The following is a 21,628-nucleotide window of genomic DNA, read 5'->3' as shown; positions in this document are numbered from 1 at the left end:
ATTGTCCCAGCCTGCCAGAAAACACGTCCATGGTTTTTTGGATGGTGACCCAAGGCGCAGCACCAGGCTTCATTTGGGAGCTGTGTACAGCCCAGATCCTTGGGAACAGTCCAGGAACAGTGTGCCACAGAGATCCAAATGCCCTGATGTATCCATAGGGGAAAAAAGAGTGGGGAAGAGCTTGGGGATGCCCTTAGGAAGGGTCTGCCTGGGGTCATCATGTTCAGCCCAGCATCACCTGCAGCTTAGGGGCTCCCTGGGAACAGCTGGGAGCAAACTGGGACTTGGTGCCTCTCTCCAGGTGGGAAGGAGCCACAGCTCAGGACTCTTCTTAAAGACAGAAGCTGCAAAGGAAGAGGAAGTGCTTGTTTGGGCTGGTTTTTAAAGGTCAGATCAGAAAACTGTGAAGTCACCCTCTCTTCTCTGCAAGGGAAGAACTGCTGCTCTTTTGGGGCTGGACTCAGCAGGATACTTTGCAGCCTCGTCTCATGGAAGGTATGGAAAATGGGTTCAGGACACAAGGCTGAGATTGTCCATGCTGGTAACACAAGGGAGGGATGGCTGGTGCTCATGTCACACAGGGTTGGGCTGGAAGGCATCCCTCACACTATCTCACTGAAAAAAGGAGCCCTTTAGGGCCCAGCTTTCCCATTTCATCTTTCATCCCAGCCCTGTGAGATGCTTTCCCTCTACAGGAGGGTGCTTCTTACCCTCCAGGAGGTCAGTTCTGTGTCTGGGGGGGATCTCAGGCCATAGTCCAACCAGTTTCATGAGGACAGCTCTGGAACATCCCTGTTCATGGACCATTCACCTGGGCAGTTCCAGCTCTGTCTTCTGGCAGCCTTCACCTCCCCAGAGGCAGTGGGTGGCCAGGGGGACCAAACTCTCCCACCCTGACTGGCAGAGGGTGATGCAAGAGACTATTGTTGTCTCCACATTCTCTGTTTCATTTTTATGTTTGTTTACTTGTCTAAGCTTGCCTTGCAACTTTGTGTGTGATCCAGGGAGAATTGCATCCCAATTGCATCCTTTGGCAGCCAGACTTGAAGTGTAGCACCTTTTACCTGGGGTCAGTGTATAATGGAGAAAACTATTTGGGGAAGAAAATTTAAACAATGAGTATTTGGGGGGGGGGGGAGAATCCTGTTTTTGGGGTGTGCTTTGGGTGTTTGCTGAGGCAGAACAGAAGGCGAAGGGGGAAAAGCTGACCTTGGAAATGCTTTGGAAAAAACTGTGTGTCTAGTGCTATGTGTTCCAAATTTCTCTCTGAAAGCCAGAGGAGGGAAGGAGTTGACTGAGAGGGGTTTTAGTTTGGTGCTGGTAGCTTGGAGCAGAAACTACATTTCTTTAATCACAACCAGCCACTTCCCAAAATGCAGGGAGCTTGGCTTGCAGGGTGGCCCTGAGTGTGCTGCTGGTTTTGAAGGTCAGAAAGCTGTGCTGCTGGGAACAGAACCAACCTGGAATGCCTTGATTTCCATTCATGCAAAGATCTTGCAGTGCTTTTCCTGTGTGGCATCGTTTTTTTTTTACAAAACCAGTAAGTGAGGCACTGCCAGGAGCCCATGCTGGCTCCAACCTGTGGCAACCACTTTCAGGAGATGCCAGGGGCTGTTCTGCAGCAATAAGGTGTAGTTAAGAGTTTCAAGGAATTCTTAAACCTCCTGGGGGTTTCTTATGCCTCTTTGGTGCAAACTAGTTTGCTGTAACAGACCCGGAGCTTTTAGGGTCATCTGGGTTGGTGAGCTCTGTGTCCTCTGTTACCTCTGTGTCCTCTCTGGGGTGGATTTGGAGGGATTCATGGTGTGCCTGGGAGAGTCCTGTAGCTTAACTACCTTCAAGTTAAAAATTTGCTCTGTGTTTATTTGCTAATGTACCTTTTGCTGTGACACATGAAGATAATGATCTGGGGCAGCTGTTTCCAGGGTCCCTACAAGCAGAGCTGTCTTTGAAGTGGGGAGGTGATTGCTCCACCAAGGGCAGCCTTTGGTGCTTGCTTGTTTCTCAGAGAGTACCCAAAAAAATCTTGACAAGCAGCAGGAAGAGGAACTGGGAAATGACATAGATGCTGAGAAGGAAGAGCTGGGAGATACATTTCAGGAAATGTTATGTATATTAAAAAAAAAAAAACAAAATGCTCCCCACCTTTTCTACCATAGAAGTGATGGGCAAAGTATTTGACACCAAACTTCCCAGCTTGGCACCCTTGAGGCCCAGCTGACAGGCAGAAGGGGCTTCAATCTGTGTGATTCTGTCCAGGGTTAATATTTAAGTTCCTTTTGCTGGAGCAAAATCCTGCAGGGCAGAAACTGCTTCCATTTGCAAACCTCCAGCAGGCAAGGGGTGAGCCAGAACCCAGAGCATTTCCCTCCTTGTACCTGGTGTCAGCACCTACTGCTCCCTGAGGACACTGCAAGAAGGGCTGTGCTGGGTTTCTTCTTGCTGAACCAGATTTCTGGCATTCTGTGGGATTGAAGAAGGCTGTTCTGTTGGGAATCTGCTAAAAATCCCTAAAATAACACCCACACATAGATATCTGTATATATGTCTGATGTATGTCTGCCTACATAGAGCAAAAAGCTCTGGTAGTGGTTCAAGAATGGCTGTGAGGGACACTCCTGGCTCTTGGAATAACTCTGGGGACTGAAGGAATAACTTTGGGGTCAGCAAAAGTTTTCCCATAATCGTGCCCTGTGTGGCCATGCTGAATTTTGTGTCATCCTTTGATATTTGTTAGGCTGCTCTGTATTTCTATTTTAACTATAAAGTTTGGGGTAAGGTGTTCATCTGTCTTGGGGACAGATAAGTGCCTAAATGCCTGGGCATCCTGGGCTGAGAGGCTCTGTATTTTCTGGCAATGTGTCATCCAGGCATAACCATTTCTATTTTTGACACGTGTTGCCTCCCTTTCTTCTCCTCTGGGATGAAATGGAAGTCTCCAGGTCCTTTCCTTACATTCAGAGTCAGTATTTCACTATGAGGATGGAGTTCAGGCTGGAATTTGGGTCCTGGAAATATTTGCAGGTTTGTTTAAAATTGTGAGCCAGTAGAAGCAGGGGGAATTTTCATGGTTAAACTAAAGGACATGTAAATGAAAAGTAGTTTCTTCCTTCTTCTCCTTCCTTCTTCTCCTTCCTTCTTCTCCTTCCTTCTTCTCCTTCCTTCTTCTCCTTCCTTCTTCTCCTTCCTTCTTCTCCTTCCTTCTTCCTTCCTTCCTTCCTCTTCCCTTCTTCTCCTTCCTTCTTCTCCTTCCTTCTTCTCCTTCCTTCTTCTCCTTCCTTCTTCTCCTTCCTTCTTCTCCTTCCTTCTTCTCCTTCCTTCTTCTCCTTCTTCTTCTCCTTCCTTCTCTCCTTCTTCTCCTTCCTTCTTCTCCTTCCTTCTTCTCCTTCCTTCTTCTCCTTCCTTCTTCTCCTTCCTTCTTCTCCTTCCTTCTTCTCCTTCCTTCTTCTCCTTCCTTCTTCTCCTTCCTTCTTCTCCTTCCTTCTTCTCCTTCCTTCTTCTCCTTCCTTCTTCTCCTTCCTTCTTCTCCTTCCTTCTTCTCCTCTCCTTCCTTCTTCTCCTTCCTTCTTCTCCTTCCTTCTTCTCCTTCCTTCTTCTCCTTCCTTCTTCTCCTTCCTTCTTCTCCTTCCTTCTTCTCCTTCCTTCTTCTCCTTCCTTCCCTCTCTCTCCTTCCTTCTTCTCCTCCTTCCTTCTTCCTCTCTCCTTCTTCTCCTCTCCTTCCTTCTTTCCTTCCTTCCTTCTTCTCTCTCCTTCCTTCTCCTTCCTCCTTCTCTTCTCCTTCCTTCTTCTCCTCTCCTTCCTTCTTCTCCTCTCCTTCCTTCTTCTCCTCTCCTTCTTCTTCTCCTCTCCTTCCTTCTTCTCCTCTCCTTCCTTCTTCTCCTCTCCTTCCTTCTTCTCCTCTCCTTCCTTCTTCTCCTCTTCCTTCTTCCCTCTCCTTCCTTCTTCCCTCCCCTTCTTCTTCTCCTCTCCTTCCTTCTTCTCCTTCCTCTCCTTCTTCTCCTTCCTTCTTCTCCTCTCCTTCCTTCTTCTCCTCTCCTTCCTTCTTCTCCTCTCCTTCCTTCTTCTCCTCTCCTTCCTTCTTCTCCTCTCCTTCCTTCTTCTCCTCTCCTTCCTTCTTCTCCTCTCCTTCCTTCTTCTCCTCTCCTTCCTTCTTCTCCTCTCCTTCCTTCTTCTCCTCTCCTTCCTTCTTCTCCTCTCCTTCCTTCTTCTCCTCTCCTTCCTTCTTCTCCTCTCCTTCCTTCTTCTCCTCTCCTTCCTTCTTCTCCTCTCCTTCCTTCTTCTCCTCTCCTTCCTTCTTCTCCTCTCCTTCCTTCTTCTCCTCTCCTTCCTTCTTCTCCTCTCCTTCCTTCTTCTCCTCTCCTTCCTTCTTCTCCTCTCCTTCCTTCTTCTCCTTCTTCCCTGATCACAGCTGCTCCACAGTTTCTCTCCTGAGATTGGCAATTTTTGACATAGAGTTGAAAGAAAAGAACACCAAATCAACGGAGGAAAGATATTAAATGGGATAAAACCACAGGCTACCCCTACCCCAACCACAAACAGACAGGGAAAAAGAGTCCATAAAAATATTTTTAAATGCAACCAGCCTCACAGCTGTAACTTTCTCATTACAAGGTTAAGAAATCAGGTGCTTAAAATGGGGTTTAGAGCCTTGAAAAGCATGGAGTGTGCTGGTGTTCTCCCCTCAGAACCCAGCTGCCCTGATTTCAGGAATCCCTGGCTAATTCTAGCTCACACATGGGACTGCTTGGAGCTCCCAGTATCTGGCTGTCCAGCCAAGGCTTGGCAGGAGAGCTGGAACTGGGGTGGTGGGAAGAAATACCAGTTTCCCTCTGCATACAGGAGAGAAAGTCTTGCACTGGGCCAGCAGTTTCAAGTTGCTGTCTATTTTTAACAAACTGGGAGAAAAGGACCCTGGTTTAGTATTCAGCTCAGCCACTGAAATATCTGCACGTGGCTCTAGCCCTCTTGCACATTTTTTTTTTTTTTTTCCTAAATATAATGTTCTAACATACTTCCCTTCTTGAAGCCAACGTTATTAACATTTATCCTCCCAGGATTTAATGCCTCTGTTCATCTCTGGGAGTTGCTTTGCCAATTACAAATTAATTTAGCTGCTCTTTTCCTGCCAGCAGCAGTAACAAGAAACACCCCAACCTTAAATTAGAGTTTGCTGAAGGGAAGAAGCAACGTGCCCATGGTGTATCTTTGGGGGAAGACTTGGGAGAGGTATTTTTATGGAAGCAGTCTGGATGTTTGGGAAGGTGGTGGCTGATGTAGTGCTTTGCAGGGTGGGTGTGGGATAAACCCCCAGGGAGTGGGGGAACTCCTCATGGGTTTGGTGTCCATGTGCTTTCTCCCCTCCTGCCTCTTGGGATCCCAGCTTTTAGCTCATCTGGCTCCCTGCAGACCCTTTGCTAAGCTATTTGGGAGAAAAATAAAGATTGCCAAAGGTGTCAGCCTACAGATTGACCACAAACTTGCAAGAGAAATGGCCTGGTAACTGGGTAGCTTGAGATCACTTTTTCCTGGCTCTGAAAAATACAAATACTTACCTGTTGCTTAAATAGAAACATTAGAATTATTAAATAATTCTATTAAAATAGAAAAATGCTGTTAAAAGTGTTCATAAAATGCATTGGTGGGGGAGCTGGAGGCTAAAAATCTTCAGTTGTTTTTGCTGCAATGAAACCTGAAGCTCAAGCCTTGGTCTGACTGGCACAAATACCACTGGTTGGAGCCAGGGAACTGGTTGTCCTGAAGCATCTTGCTGGGAAAACCTCCACCTGGGAGACAGGGAAATGGCATTTTCTTTGGGATTGTCCACCAACCCATTGTCCCCCAGAGAAATCTCAGGAATGGGTCATTTGGTACCTGAGGGGCATCTGACTTGGGATGCTTGGCATCTGGATGGGGTTGGGGAGGTGTTGGAGGGAAGCACAGCCTGACCCAGAGTGTGTTGGTTTCTGGAACCACTTCACCCCTCTGTTCCAGCAGGTCTGGATGGATTTTCTCTCTCCCCAGTGCCTCCATTGGCCACGTGCCCTTCGTTCTTATCTGGAAAGGGGTTCGGAGAACTGCAACCCAAAGAAACATCCACTCTCTTTTCTTGGAAAATCCCTCTCACTCAGCCATGTCCACGACCTTCCAGGTTAATGAGCAACTTTCTGATGCAGACAGGGGGTAAACATCTCTAGTTTGGGATCAGATGGAGAATTCAGGAAAGGAAGAGATTTCCTGCAGGGAAGGGCTTGGAAATTTGTACAGTGCTGAGCAAGGGGCAAGGGTCCCTTCCCAGTGCACTTGATGCTGCTGAACTGGTTTGTGAGGATGGTTTCAGTATTATTCAGAGACTCAGCTACGTTTCTTTTATTGAAAAGCCTGTTTTATAAATCTTTGATTTAGTGGTGTGTCAGGTTTGGTTTTCCTTTAACAGAGAAAAGGAAATGGAAAGTCCTTTCAAAAACCCAGACTCATCTGTTTAGGTAAATTCTATTTAAAACCAGAGTGTGGGCACAAGAGTGAATGAAGCTCTCACTGTAGCTTGGATTTACCAAATCTTCCTTTGTTCCACAAACTGCTTTTTATTCTATCATCTCTTGTGCCTTTTCCCAATGTGAAATTATTCTCTGATAAATACTGTTCTGGGTTAGATAATTCTGATGATAATGAAGCCTTGGACTGTGAGTCTTCCTAATTACATGCTCTCAAACATTCTTTTATTTTCCCTAAACCTTATGTGTCTTCTGATAGACTCTTGAGATGCATCTTATTCCTGTGCCACAGAATCATAGAATTGGCTGGGTTGGAAGGGACCTCACAGATCATCAAGTCCAACCCTTGATCCACTCCCCCCGTGGTTCCCAGCCCATGGCACTCAGTGCCACATCCAGGCTCTTTTGAAATATCTCCAGACACGGAGAATCCACTCCTTCCCTGGGCAGCCCATTCCAGTGGCTGATCACCCTCTCCATAAAGAAATTCTTTCTAATATCCAACCTAAACCTCCCCTGGCACAACTTGAGACCCTGCCCTCTTGTCTTGCTGAGAGTTGCCTGGGAAAAGAGACCGACCTCCCCCTGGCTCCAACCTCCTTTCAGGGAGTTGTAGAGAGTGATGAGGTCTCCCCTGAGCCTCCTCTTCTCCAGCCTCAACACCCCCAGCTCCCTCAGCCTCACCTCACAGCACTTGTGCTGGATCCCTTCACAGCCTCCTTGCTCTTCTCTGGACCTGCTCCAGCACCTCAAGCTCCTTCCTGAACTTCCTGAGGGGCCCAGAACTGGACACAGGACTCAAGCTGTGGCCTCCCCAGCGCTGAGCACAGGGGCAGAATCCCTTCCCTGGACCTGCTGGCCACGCTGCTCCTGAGCCAGCCCAGGATGCCATTGGCCTTCTTGGCCACCTGGGCACACTGCTGCCTCCTGTTCAGCTTCCTGGCAATCCAGACTCCCAGCTCCCTTTCTGCCTGGCTGCTCTCAGCCACTCTGTGCCCAGCCTGGACCTCCCCATGGGCTTGTTGTGGCCAAAGCTCATTGTAAGAGATGTGGGTTTTGTGCTGTATTTGTAGAGCTCCATCTATCACATGTGAGTATGAGCAAGGTAATGTGGGCAGGCCAGCCCACATTTTTGGGTTTTACAGTAAAAGAAGGACATTCATGGAGTCTAGTGAGAGGTGCTAGACTTGAACTTGACCAAGCAGAAAGACTTTTTCACTAAAAATTAGCTGTACAGAAACAAGGGCTGAAAAATTAGATGGTTAACAATGTGTTAAGATTTGAATATTTATTTTTTTCTTATTAATTTTTTTTTTCATTTCCTCTAGCTTCAGGAAGAAGAGCAGTGGCTGGTTTATGGGAATTAAGAAGATGCTTCCTATAGGGTTATCTTGTGAGGTGAGGGCTCCCTATAGGGTTTCTCCTGCCTTTTTCTGGAGTTGTTAGAGAAGTCTGCCTCCAGACAAAAGAAAAAAAATAGCTTTAGTGCATGCCTTGCTGCCCCGGAGGAATGTGGCAAGGCAAGCACATGGCTTTTAATACCCAAGCTCAAATCCAGGCACGTGGCAGGGGCAGTCTGGGAGGCAGCTCCCCTTTCGCTTTCAATGTGCACTAGGAATATTTCACTTTTTCCTGAAGTTCTTCAAAAGGACAGAGAAAACTGAGCCCTTCAGCAGAAATCACTGCCTTGTCACCCACCTCCAAATAAGAAATGATGAAATTTAACCTGCCTGATACTTTTTTTTTTCCAGTGCTTTTGCTGGGAGTCCCTGCAGCCACTGTTCATTTTCCTTCAAGTGCATTTTATTTCTAAGTCCTTGTTCTCAGAGATAACACAAGGAGAAATGCTTTGGGGGTCTTTTTTCCTTCCTCTTTTTGGGTCTGGCATAAGTTTTTCTGTGTGTCTGATCAAACAGGTTCTTCACTGTCTCCTGAAGTGCCTGGGCACAGCTTTAGCAGCAACCCAGAAATGCTGAATGGTGCTGGGGATGATTTCACCAGCTCAGCAACAATTTGGCTTACAGAGCAAGTCATAAAAGCTGCCTCTAAGACATGATCATCCTAGTGGGAAGAATAACTCCAACCTTGATTTCAAAAAAACACTTAAACCTCTCACTTCTACCAATAATAAAAAAAAGCCTATTTTCTACTTTTGGATTGAAAGGAATTTTTTTTGTTATCTAGTGAGTGAGTTGGCATTTTCTCTTTTCCTCTACCTTATTTGTATTTCAATTGTAAAACAGCCATGTCAAGATAACAAAACCCATGAAGCTGGGGGTTGTTTTTTGTTTTGTTTTTTTTTTTTTTTTTGCAGTGGAGGACTGGAAAGCACCCACTTTGTGATGCACAAAGGGGCCACATGGACCTTGCCATGTGCACCTGAGTTGGGCATCTCTGAGCTCTGGGTGGGTGCTGCCAGGGATGCAGACCCTCTGCTGATGGAAGGGTTCATGGCTGAGCTGCTGTGGAGAGGTTATTATAGGTCTCACCATGGAAAAAAAGAAGCTTGTGAAACTTTCTGCTGATATATTTGTGATCTCCGTGTCTTTGGGGCTAATTTTAAACTTTTCAGATGTTTCTCATGGGCTATTTATGGACAGGATGGCTCTTCAAAGGCCCAGAGGGACTTCTGCTGTAGAGCAAGCCTGAGAATTTCCCCCAGGGTGGCTGGTGAGGAACACAAGTCTTTCATTTTTATGCTCAAATGTACAGCAAACCAAACCAGGTTGGGATCCTGCACTGACTTTGTGCAGCTCCTTAACTGAATGCACTCAGTCTGACCAGACTCAAAAACCACTCCCAAGCCTTCAAGCAAAGCTATGTGTGGATGGGGGGCTGGAGAGACAGATCCCAAAGCATTTTGGTACCCCTAAATCTGTGCCTTCTGAAAGTCAGGCTAAGAAGTTGCTTCCTGCATGCTCTGAAAATTTAGACTGGCCAGGAAGAGCTGTTATTTGAGAAATGGGTTGGGGTTTTTTTGAGAAATCTCATCTCTACCTTTCTCAGCACACAATTCTTCCCTCCTGGGTTTCTGCCGGGCTGGAAAAGTTGCAGGATGGCTGGGGCTGTGGTTTTGGAGCTTGAGGATGAGAGGAAATCCCTTTTCTGCTTGGCTGGGCAGATGCAGGTGAGCATCTCTGCATGGCAAGGGGGAGCACAAGGTCAGCACAAGGGCTTTAGGCAGGAATGCCTCAAGCTACTGCCTGCATCTGGGTTCTGTAGATGTGCAGGACAGTATCCTTTTCCTTTTTGCAGGAGTCACTCCAGTTTGATGTGAATTAACTCCCCAACTTGGGCAGCTTCCCAAAGCTCAGGCCATTTAGTGCTTGCAGAAATCAATTTCCAGTTCTTACAGTGAGATTGTCTGCACTTTGGCTTTCAACCTTTCCTGTCTTGCTTACTTTGACATTTTAGTTTCCATGTACAATTCTTGCCCCATTTTTAATGCAGTTTGGGCTGGGGAACTGCCTCATCTGATAAGGCAGGGGGTGAAACAGGATCCTCTTCATTCATCCTGTCTGCTTTCTGAAAGGATGTTTTATTTCTTGGATCCCAAAAACTGCTGCTCAAAACTGTTTGTGACTGGCACTTGGTGCATTTTAACTACATTTAGATCATAAATGGTACTTGAAGGAGCCCTCATCAGTGGAGTTTTTTTTCAATAGTTTTGCCTTCAAACACACTTCAGGCTTTTCAGTCTCATCCCTGGGAGGTATTTTGCAAGGGTTCATTAGGCATGAGCAGTGGGCTTTGATTTATTTGGTGGAAAGATGGTTTTCATGTGTGACACTGGCTGCTGTGGGACTGAAGGCAAGGAGAAATCTCACCTTTTATCAAAGCATCAGATGGGATGTGGCAAATGTGCTGCCCTTGGGATGCAGCATCCTCTGGGCTTCTTAAGATGCTTTGTTTCTGTCTTTGATTTGGGCACTGGCAACTGGCTCAAGTTGTCTTCTTCAGAGGCCACAACAAATATTTGGTGATGCCTCATGAAGGTTTTTGAGTTCTGGTGCATTCCCCATGGCTGGGGAAGCTCTGCCCTGTGCTTGCCCTCCCCTGGGTAGCAGTGGAGCTCTGGTGTTCCTGGTACTTGAGGAACAGTTTGCCCTCCAGAAGGAGAAAAGGAGTCAAGAGGTCACACCTGGAACCCTCCTGTGGGCAGGAAGGGACAAGAGAGATGCCAGAAGTGACCAAACAGAGGATTCCATCCTATCCACCTCATCCTCAGGAGAAATGGGAGGGATCACCAGGCTCAAACCCCTTCCTGCTTCCCCTTCTTCTCCTCTCCCTCTTTGCTTCAGCATCCTGGGAGGATTCCATCTCTTCCTCTGCCTGTGCTCCTGATCCATTCCAGCCTGAATCTGGGTGTTCCTGCCTCCAGCTCCCAACTGCTGCTGACTCCAGGATTCCAGGCTGGACTTTCCCAGGGCTGCCCTGCAGCCTCTGTGCTGATGTGAGAGTTACTGGGGGAGAGGGGGGAGGAACCTGGGATCCATTTTCCTGTCTATTTGTATAGATTGAGTCATTTTTCCTATTTATCATTCCTGTTTCGTTCAAGCTGTGTAGTTCAGTTCCCAACCCATCAGTCTCTCTCCCTTATTCTCTCTCCTTTCTTTATCAAGGAGGAGAGGGGCATTAATAGAGAATTTTATGTTATTTTGTTTAATTGTTGGGCCAGTGTTAAACCCTGCCAAGTGCTCAAAGCAACTTCTCAGCCATTTTGCTGCTGTTTGGATACTGGAGGTGCTGAAGTGCAGACAAGAGAAGGCTGAACACCCCCCAGTACTGCTGGTTGCTCTACTGTGGTGCTCAGGTTTGGAAAAAAAACCCAGGTAGAACCATGAGTGGAAGAGATGCTTGATTCCCTGCTAAAGGGGTGTGCACAACAAATCCTTGCTGTAGCTCTCCAAAGAAAAAAAACCTCAGGGTCCTCCTCTTACCTGGGGTGCTCCCTGCCAGCTCTGTGGTTGCTGAATTAATGCTGAGTGTAGGCAGAGAAAGCTGAGGGCTCTTTTCTAAAAGTGGAGTTTTCTTGGGGCCTTACTGAACCCAACAACGAGAATTTATTTTTGCCAGAGCTTTGCCAAACTTCTGGCAAAAATGGGGTGCAGGGAGGTGTCCCCACCCATGGCAGGAGGGGTGGAAAGAAATGCTCCTCAGGGTTCTTTCCATCCTGAACCAACCCACGAGGCTATGAAATGTTTAGGAATGTTGAGCAAAAACTTCTGGGGCTGTAAAATGTTTCAGTGCTTCGTTCTGGAGTTAGCTGAGTTGGGGCAAATCCCATCTTCCCATATTCAGCCTCAAGTCCTCTGTTAAACATTACTACTTGGGAGAGACCAAGATGGTCTGCTGGCCTGCAAGAAATAAAGCCAGAAAGGTCCAACCTGAGAAAAAAATCTTTATTTATAACTCCAGTGCCCTGCATGTCCCCACTCAGCGTTGCTGTGGTTCCAGGCTGAGTTGCAGGAGGTGTTGGGCAGAGGTTACAGGGTTAACAGAACAGAAAGCAACAGTTTGTGTTGGGAACACACTATTTAACACCCCAAAGACCTGTACTAAGGAGAAAGTTGTGTGCTAACACAGAAGGGGACAGATTTCTGCATGTACAAAAACCCCCAGTCACACAGCTGCAAAATGAGTCCTAAGGTAGAAATAATATAATATAATAATTATCTATAATAATAATATATCTGTAATAATATATCTATAATTTGTAAAAATAATAGATCTGTAATAATAATAGATCTGTAATAATAATAGATCTGTAATAATAATAGATCTGTAATAATAATATACCTATAATAATAATAGATCGATTATTATAATAGATCTATTGTAATAATAGATCTATTAGTATAGATATATTATAATAATAGATCTATTATAATAATATACCTGTAATAATAATAATAGATCTATAATAATATATAATAATATATCTGTAATAATATATCTATAATAATATATCTGTAATAATATATAATAGATCTATAATAATAGATCTTTAATAATAATATATCTGTAATAATAATATACCTGTAATAATAATAATAATATACCTATAATAATGATAGATCTATAATAATATAATATAATATAATATAATATAATATAATATAATATAATATAATATAATATAATAATCTTGAGCTTGGTTAATCCACCTAGGGACAATATCAAGGAAGGGAAAAGAGCTACAGAAAAATTCCTGGTGTGTTTGCAGTCTGAAAATAACAGCACACCCTTTACCAATGTGTGCTGGGGAATAAGAAGAAGAAGTCCCTGGTGTGTTTGTTTGCAGTCAGGGCATCTGCTGCTTTGCTTTCACTGCACCCTGAGCAAAAGCTTTGTGGGCTCAGCTTCTGTGTTGGAAGCCGTGGTGTTATTTGGGTTGCTACTACAATTGTGGTTTAGGAATCAAAAAAAGACTTGGCAGGTTGTGCAGTGAGTGTGAGAGGGGTTTGGCAGCGTTGCAAAGGGAAAATAAACCCACAGCACTGGCAAGAGCAGACAGCTTAAAATCATCTGTAAAAAAACCAAAACAAAACTAAAATACCTAATTTCAGTGGGGACTCTTGCAGCTGGAGGTTTAATGACTTTTGGGAATTGTTTTCTCAAGCTTCTGCTGCAATTCCTATGCTTTGAACCATACCTTCAATTTTAGTAGCTCTTTAATTCATAACTGCAGGTCTGGGTACATCCAAACCCCACCTTGGGTGCCATCCTGGGCCACCTGCTCTGGGTGAACACCTCTGTTTAAATCTGTTTCTTTTAAAACAGAGATTTAAACGTAGGATTTAAACAGCTGTACACAGAACCACAGAATGGTTGGGGTCAGAAAGGGACCTCTGGAGATCCAGTCCAACCCCCCTGCTAAAATAGGTCTCTGGAAATAAAGAGGGTTGTGTTGTGTCACCTTTGTTCCCTGGGGTTTTTTCAGGGTAGTTTGAAAATTGTGTCTCTTCCTGATTGCTGTGTGATAACTGCACTGCAAGGTGCTGCAGCAAGCACAGGAAATGATTTTTTGGCAGTTTTACAGGATGTGTTTATGTGCTGGAAGTCAGCTAGACATTACTTGGAAAAAAAAAAACCACCCCAAACCAGTTCAAAAAGTAGAAGCTGTCTGTGGTTGCCTGCTGAGGGAACTCTCATACTGTGTGTGCTTTATAAATAGCCTGTTGATGTGAAAAATGAAATATTTTATGCCACTTGTCTGTGATTTAAAAGGAAAAAAAAAAGTTCTCTTTGCCACAGGACAAATGAAGTTGTTAATCCAAACATTTCCATTAGTGAGAGGTGAATATTTCCTTCAGAGACACCCACAGGCATCAGTAGCTCCGATTTATTCCCAGAGATCTCAGACAGAAAGCTCACATTTGTCTCCTTTTAGGTGTATTTCATGGATATGAGTTCTGTAGGAGCTCTTCCCTGCCTTCAGATTTCTTGAAAGTCTGCCACAACTCAGAATAAAACTTTACAGGATGCTTGGGGCTGTCTGATGAAGTAGAAACAGCTGGATTGGGGCACAGGGAAGGGGATGGAAATGGATGCTTGTTTTTTGCATTGTGTGCCTGGTTTTTAGGCTTCTGAAGAGGCACTGAAAGGCAGCAGCAGCTGGGATGTGTCTGTGCTGTGTGTTATTCGTGGCCAGGAACACAGTAGAAGGGCATTGCTGCCACTTAATAGCTAAGTTACTCTATGTTTTCTACTACAGAGAAAACACCAAGTCTGCAGAAGTCATCAATTTGTCTCCCTTTTAATATTTGTTTTTAAATTGAGCGTAATTGGGAATTGAGACATCCATCCTTCAAGTGGAAGAGGAGAAAATGCTCACAAATTCAGTGTTTGTGTGGCGTGGCACTGGGTGTCAGAGACTGGAGAAGCACCTGGAGGAGAGACCAAGGCAGCAAACAAAAAAAAAACAACACAGGTTTAAGTAGAGGTCAGTGTGGACACAGCAGATTCCTGGCTGATCTTTCTGACACACAGAGTGCAGAAAGAACAGAGTCATCACATAGCTAGGAAAGTAAAAGGTGTGTTTTCAGCAGTGGGTATGGAAACTCCAGGAGCAGAGGGCACAGCTAAGGATACCCACAACTGCACGGAAAGCTGAACCAGGAGGCTTCCCCTGGGATTCATTCCTGAATCCCCAGGATGATCTGGGAATCTCAGCTGAGTGACCAACTATGTTTTCTCTTGGTTTTTTGTGAAACCACTGTAGTATTTATTTAGAGCTTGGAGATCTGATAAGGACACCCATGGGACTAAAAGGGTGAGCTTTGAGAAAAGTTGGAATAAAGGGACATAGAGGGGTGAAAATGTGACCAAAGCTGCTGTATTTCCCTAAAACAGCAGCACAGGCACCCCTGAGCTGTGGCAGCAGCTGAACCAGCTTCAGGCATCACCACATGTCCATCAGGGAATAGCCTGGGAGCTGGGAAATCAGCTTCTTCACAAGCTGGAAAACCAGATTATAACCCCAAAAAGTTGCACTCCAGTTGCATTGCCTGCACATTAAGGGGCAACCCAATTTCTTCTGAAGTGAACATGAGGCTTCCTGAGGTCTTTGCAGAAGAGCTTTTCTGAAGTGATACAGGCAGGGGGTGGGTTTGCAGGAGGTGTATTGGATGCTGCAGGAAACTCAGCCCTTTCAGGTGTTTCTGGGCTGATTTCTGCCCATTCTGGGCTGATGCTTGGGTCAGGAGGTCCCTGGGTACATCCAGCAGGACAAATGTGTGCTGCTTGGAGAGAGCTTTGAGGGGCTTACAGTGACATCTGGGGTGTTCTGATCCTGCCCAGGGAGCCTGGGAAGAGGGAACAGGAGGGGCTGAGTCCATGAGACCTTCTGAAGCAGGGGCTTGCTCAGCAAAGGTTGGGCAAAAGGCAAGGGAAGCAGAAAGCTTCAAGCAGGGTGCTCACAGAAAGGACAGCACTTTGCCTCAGGAACTCTTCTGGGGTTTAAGGAGAATTTCCTTGGAGCTGGGAACCATTGGGCAGTGGGATGGTGGCTGCTTTTAGCACATGGTCTCCTATAATAATGAATTTTTTTTTCTAAAAGTTTTGCTTGGAGAGGAAATACTGATGTTTTTCAAGAAAAAATAAATATAATATTTAATATAATATAATATAAATCCAGAAATGTAGCAAGGTCACATCACATTTTCTTTTTAAGGAAGTTTTTCTGTTCCTTCTAATATCCAGGTCTTTGTATTAGGCTTAAAAGCTGCTTACTGCAATCATAAAACCTGGAATCATGTTACCCAGAGTGAAACTATTTTCATCCAATCTTTGATCCAGAGCTCAGGCTTTCTTAAAATTCCTGTGCATTCAGCACTTTGTCATGAAAACAAGAGTGAGAAAAGCAAAGTTTTCAACTTTGTGTTAGATTTCCACATATTTCCAGATCCAGCTTTGCTCCTGGCTGAATTTGTGCTTTTACTCCCCAAAAGAGATCTTGCATCCATGTAACAGGTTTGAGCCCAGCACCAGGAGGAGAGGGGAAGCCCAAAGCAGGAGAGAAAACTTGAAATGACTTGAGAAAAAAAAAAAAAAAAAAAAAAAAAGAAATAAAAGCAGCCACAATGCTGGTTTGTCATTGGGAAAGTTTGGCCTCTCTGGTCTGTTTGTATGATGCTTTCCTGCTCTAGAACCAGCAAATTAACATCTCGTGGGGCTTAGCAGGATCTTTGTCCTGATGTCAAAACCCCCCCCCAGTTCATCTGAGTAAAAGACAAAGTTTTTCTGGTGTCCCTTGCATGGTGCCCCCTCAGCAGGTTCGAAGCCCCTCAGAGATTTGGGTTGGATTTTTGTTGGGTTTTTTCTTGTTTTGTTGGTTTGGTTTTTTTTTTACACACTGGTTCTTTGAGTGTGTTTGATTCCTTGTAAAAGCTGTGAAATGCAGGAGGTTTTTCAGGCCTCTGAAAGTCCCAGCAGCTGCACCAGCTTCTGCAGGGATGAGGTTTGGGGAAGCTGTAGGAAAAAAACTCTTCTGGCTCCTGCTACAGCCTGAGCAAAGGTAAATCCTGGGACTTGGACGTGCCCTGGAGATGCTCACAGCATCCTCTCTCACTCCCTTCTGTTCTCACAATGTGGGGCCCTGAGATGTAAGATTAAAATTTATATCTCAATTCAGTTCCTCACTTGCCTTGATAAACACAGAGAGCTCCATCAGGTAAGGAGAGGTCTTATAATCACTAAAAAAAAAAAAAAAGGTTAATTATTCACTTTAAATATCAGAATATTATAATGGTTGATATTTGCACAAATGTGAGTGCCAGGTGCTGGCAGGGTGCAGCATTGCTGGGAGGTTTCTGGGTTCAAAGTGTTGCCTCATCCTGACCCACAGCAGGGGTGCTCCCAGGCTTTGGGCACTTCACTGTGTAAAGCAGACATTTCCAGTTGGAAGGATGGCATTTGGAGTTCTTCATCTGCATCTGTTGGTGAGAATGAATATTAAAAAATACTTCAGGACTACTTCTGCTCACCCTGGTTGGGCTCCCTCCTTCTGCAGCTCTCTGTGATGCTTTCATCAGCAATGGCTGGGATGGGTGTCGTTTTCTTCTCCTTGAGACTGAAGGTTTCCTTAAACGTGATGTCTAGATCTAAAATCAAATCTTAGCAGAACAGAAGCCTCGGGATACATCCAGCCAGGACTGCTCAGAGTGGATTTGGGGTGTCCAGGTGGGCAGGGACAGTCCTGGCACCCAGCAAAGCCCAGACCTAGGGGAATGAGGGAGCCCCAGGGTGCACAGGCAACATTTCATAGAATCATAGAACTGGCTGGGTTGGAAGGGACCTCACAGATCATCAAGTCCAACCCTTGATCCACTCCCCCCGTGGTTCCCAGCCCATGGCACTCAGTGCCACATCCAGGCTCTTTTGAAATATCTCCAGACACGGAGAATCCACTCCTTCCCTGGGCAGCCCATTCCAATGTCTGATCACCCTCTCCAGAAAGAAATTCTTTCTAATATCCAACCTAAACCTCCCCTGGCACAACTTGAGACCCTGCCCTCTTGTCTTGCTGGGAGTTGCCTGGGAAAAGAGACTGACCCCCCCCTAGCTCCAACCTTCTTTCAGGGAGTTGTAGAGAGTGATGAGGTCTCCCCTGAGCCTCCTCTTCTCCAGCCTGAACACCTCAGCTCCCTCAGCCTCACCTCACAGCACTTGTGCTGGATCCCTTCACAGCCTCCTTGCTCTTCTCTGGACCTGCTCCAGCACCTCAAGCTCCTTCCTGAACTTCCTGAGGGGCCCAGAACTGGACACAGGACTCAAGCTGTGGCCTCACCAGGGCTGAGCACAGGGGCAGAATCCCTTCCCTGGACCTGCTGGCCACGCTGCTCCTGAGCCAGCCCAGGATGCCATTGGCCTTCTTGGCCACCTGGGCACACTGCTGCCTCCTGTTCAGCTTCCTGGCAATCCAGACTCCCAGCTCCCTTTCTGCCTGGCTGCTCTCAGCCACTCTGTGCCCAGCCTGGACCTCCCCATGGGGTTGTTGTGGCCAAAGTGCAGGACCCAGCACTTAGTCAAAATCTAAATTATTATCTAACAGACTGATTCATATATATTCTACATAGATGCATGAATAATTACACTGACTGCTGGAGGAGAAAGTAATCCTCAAGCTACTTTCTTTCCATACAGCACTGTTTCAAGAAATTTCAAGATTTTTAAATACAAACATTCAAATCCAAATGTCCTTCTGCTAAAAACATCAAGATAAAATTAATACTTTTTATGCCCATGCTCCCTAGAGTCAAAGTTAAGTACTGATGGCAGCTGATCATTTATCTTCAAACAGAAGGCAATACTCTCCCCCCCTTCTTGGTGCAGCTGGAGAATGACTCTCAGCCCTAAAATAATTCTATATTAAGGGAGAACAAAAAAACCTTTTTTAGGCAGCAGTGTGTTCTGCTGAGGAAATTTACAGGATATCCAAAAGTAAGAGTGCAGGAACAGAATAAAAGTCATTTTCTAGAGGTGCTCAAAGTACAGCAGTCTCTACTTTGAAAGAATGTCCCAGACAAGTTTTTTTTCAGTGTTTTATTGCATGAGCACATCAGCAAGTAAAATTTAGAAGAAAAATCTCCATATAACTTCCTAGAAATAACAATCCACAATCCTATCCTCAGTTATCTTGAACCATCTGGTTTTCACACTCCCCAGGCAGCTTCTGATGGTTTTTCCCCACCCTCTGCGACTTTTCTGGTTTTATTTTTAATAAATAATGGACACCACGGGTGATCCTCGAGAAAAATGAGCTTCTCAGCACTGCACAGGGCAACTGAGTTCACTGGATGTCATCATCATCAAAGAGATCTTCAAAATCTAGTTAGAAAAATAAGGTAAAATTAATCTTAAAAACTGCAACTGTTAAATTGCTACACACTCAAATACAGTTCTTCCTTATTTGGATTAAAGACAGAATTAAAGGTGAATTATATGAATGAGAGTAACTGCACCAGTTACTAGAAACTTAACATTCAGGGTGGGGAGAAACAGAGGAAAGGCAGAAGAGTGACATTTATGGTGTCTTTCACAAAGAAATTAAAGTGCTTCACTTCTACAATGCCAACTTTGCAATTAAATTCAAGGAAGCAAAGTCAAGCTCCAGAGGAGGAGCTTCCATAAATCCATGGCATTCAGAGTGGATTAACCACAATTGCCAGGGTAAAGTTCTAGCTTTTTGCAGGCAGGAAAAAAAATTTTTTTTAAATGCAGAAAGCACATAAAAGCCAAAATTTTATTTTGCTTTGGATTCATATGCACACGTACCTTAAGAGGGCAGAGAATTATTTATGAACTAGTAACTGCCAATGTTCTGTCCATGTTTTATATATGTTTGCATAGTTAAGCTATTTTTTATAATTAATAATTAAGCTATTTTTTATCCAAACAGATCAAGGCATTTTTGATTGTTAAAATAATGATTCATATGCATAAATACCTTTAGAGAGTAAAGAATTATTTGCGAAGTAGCAACAGCCACAGATAACGTTCTGTCCAAGTTTTTATATAAATTTGCACAGCTTAGCTATTTTTTATCCAAACAGATCAAGCCATTTTTTAATAATACACCCTAAAAGCTCCCGGAGGAGAAACACAGACACTGGATCACTGCCCCACCGAACCCTGAAACGTCTGTGTAGAACTTTAGCGGCTGTCAGGCACCGGCAGCAGAGAAAAACCCGAGTGGGTTCGGCTTGGGAACCTTCACTTTCGGCACCTGCCAAGCCCAAGGCGTCCCCTCCTCCTCGTTTTCCTCCTCCCCATCCCCACGGCCCTTACCATTGAAGAAGTCGGCGTGCACGGCTTTCTCGTTGGCGGCCAAATCCATCAGCAGCCCCGTGCTTCCCCCTGCCTGGGGAAAAAAGGCGCTGAGCACCCGCGGCCCTGCACCACAAGCACCACAATAACCACCACCCCCCTATTCCCGCAGCCAACACCCCTCTCACCTCATCGAGATCCACGTAGGGCCCCGCTCCCTCAGGGAACATCTCATCCACCGCCGGCTTCATGGCTGAGCCGCCTCCTCCTCTCTCCCCCTCAGCGCCGCCGCTTCCGGCCGCCTCACGTCACGTCCCTTGTGAGGCCGCGGGGGCTTGCTCCTCTCGATGGTCGCCGTCACCGGCAATTAAACCAAATAAAAGATGCTGTTGATTAGTCTCCTCGCTTCTGCGGGATCCCGGTGCTCCCGGAGCAGCCCCGGCAGCGCCCATCGCCCCTTCCCCGCCTCAGGCCCCGACGCCGCGGCCGCCATGGAGCAGGAGGAAGGGGCGAGGAAATGGCGGCGGCGCTGAGGTAACGGCGACTCCCGCCCCCTCAGCCCCCGGGCGGGGAAAAGGGGATTTTCTGCCTGGTAATTTTGCCTTCAGCTGCACTTGCTGACATGAACAGGAAGTTTCTCAGGCAGTGTCTGCTGCTGGGACTGATCCCACTCCGTGGTTATAGTTACAGCAGAACCAAGGACACTGCTCAGCTCTGAGGAACAGTTTGCCTTCCAGAAGGAGAAAGGGAGTCAAGAGGTCACCCCTGGAACCCTCCTTTGGGCAGGAAGGGACAAGAGAGATGCCAGAAGTGACCAGAGGATTCCATCCCATCCACCTCATCCTCAGGAGAAATTGGAGGGATCGCCAGGCTCAAACCCCTTCCTGCTTCCCCTTCTTCTCCTCTCCCTCTTTGCTTCAGCATCCTGGGAGGATTCCATCCCTTCCTCTGCCTGTGCTCCTGATCCATTCCAGCCTGAATCTGGGTGTTCCTGCCTCCAGCTCCCAACTGCTGCTGACTCCAGGATTCCAGCCTGGACTTTCCCAGGGCTGCCCTGCAGCCTCTGTGCTGATGTGAGAGTTACTGGGGGAGAGGGGGGAGGAACCTGGGATCCATTTTCCTGTCTATTTGTATAAATTGAGTCATTTTTCCTATTTATCATTCCTGTTTCATTCAAGCTGTGTAGTTCAGTTCCCAACTAAAATTCAGCTAAACCCATCTGGGTGTGTGGAGCTGAGTCAGGGTGATGATGATGATGATGATGATGATGATTCTCATTCTCTGAAGTTAAGTCCAAGGACCAGGAGAAGATGTGAGGCCCAGGACTTCATCCTGAGCTGCCTCAGCCCTGCCATAGCTTGGTCCTCACCCCCCTGACATGGAAAAGGAAATTGGATTGCTGGGAATCTGGGGATGGCTCAGGCTCTGTTTAACTCCCGAATTTCTCAGCCTCCAACGAGGACAAAGGGACCCTGGGGGTACACAATGTTCCCTCCAAAAAGGACAGGGGGGCCCTGGGACATTTAGGGGGTCCCTCCCAACGGGAGCAGGGGGTCTCTGGGGTTCCCCAGAAAGGACAGGGGGTCCCTGAGGGGCTCACTGTGATCCCAAAGAGGACAGAAGATCCTTTGGTGGGTTTCAGGGGATCCCCCCAAAAGAGCAGCGGGTCCCTACGGTGGTCACTGTGTCCCCCAACGAGGTCAGGGGGTCCCCCAAAAGTCAAGGAGTCTCTGGGCACCTCAGTGTCTCCCTCCCAATGGGGACAGGGGGTCGCTAAGGTTGCCCAAAAAGGACAGGGGTTCCCTGGGGTCTCAGGGGGTCACCAACGAGGTCAGGGGGTCCCTGGACTCTCAGGGGGTCCCTGGGGA

At 46.2% G+C, this 21,628-nt stretch overlaps 1 protein-coding gene across 1 annotated transcript; it reads right to left on the bottom strand.

Annotated features, from left to right (window-relative positions):
* Positions 1–18,521: 18,521 nt before the first annotated feature.
* Positions 18,522–20,265, bottom strand: COPS9 (COP9 signalosome subunit 9). Its single transcript, XM_030456400.1, has 3 exons — positions 19,949–20,265; positions 19,782–19,854; positions 18,522–18,821 (listed from the first exon to the last, which is right to left on the bottom strand). Exons 1-3 carry the CDS (start codon positions 20,009–20,011, stop codon positions 18,784–18,786), a joined length of 174 nt encoding a protein of 57 aa, XP_030312260.1. The 5' UTR covers positions 20,012–20,265; the 3' UTR covers positions 18,522–18,783.
* Positions 20,266–21,628: the final 1,363 nt, after the last annotated feature.

The sequence above is a fragment of the Calypte anna genome, chromosome 9, assembly GCF_003957555.1.
Source record: "Calypte anna isolate BGI_N300 chromosome 9, bCalAnn1_v1.p, whole genome shotgun sequence".
In the NCBI taxonomy this organism is placed as follows: domain Eukaryota; kingdom Metazoa; phylum Chordata; class Aves; order Apodiformes; family Trochilidae; genus Calypte; species Calypte anna.
This window is presented reverse-complemented; position numbering and strand designations above follow the sequence as displayed.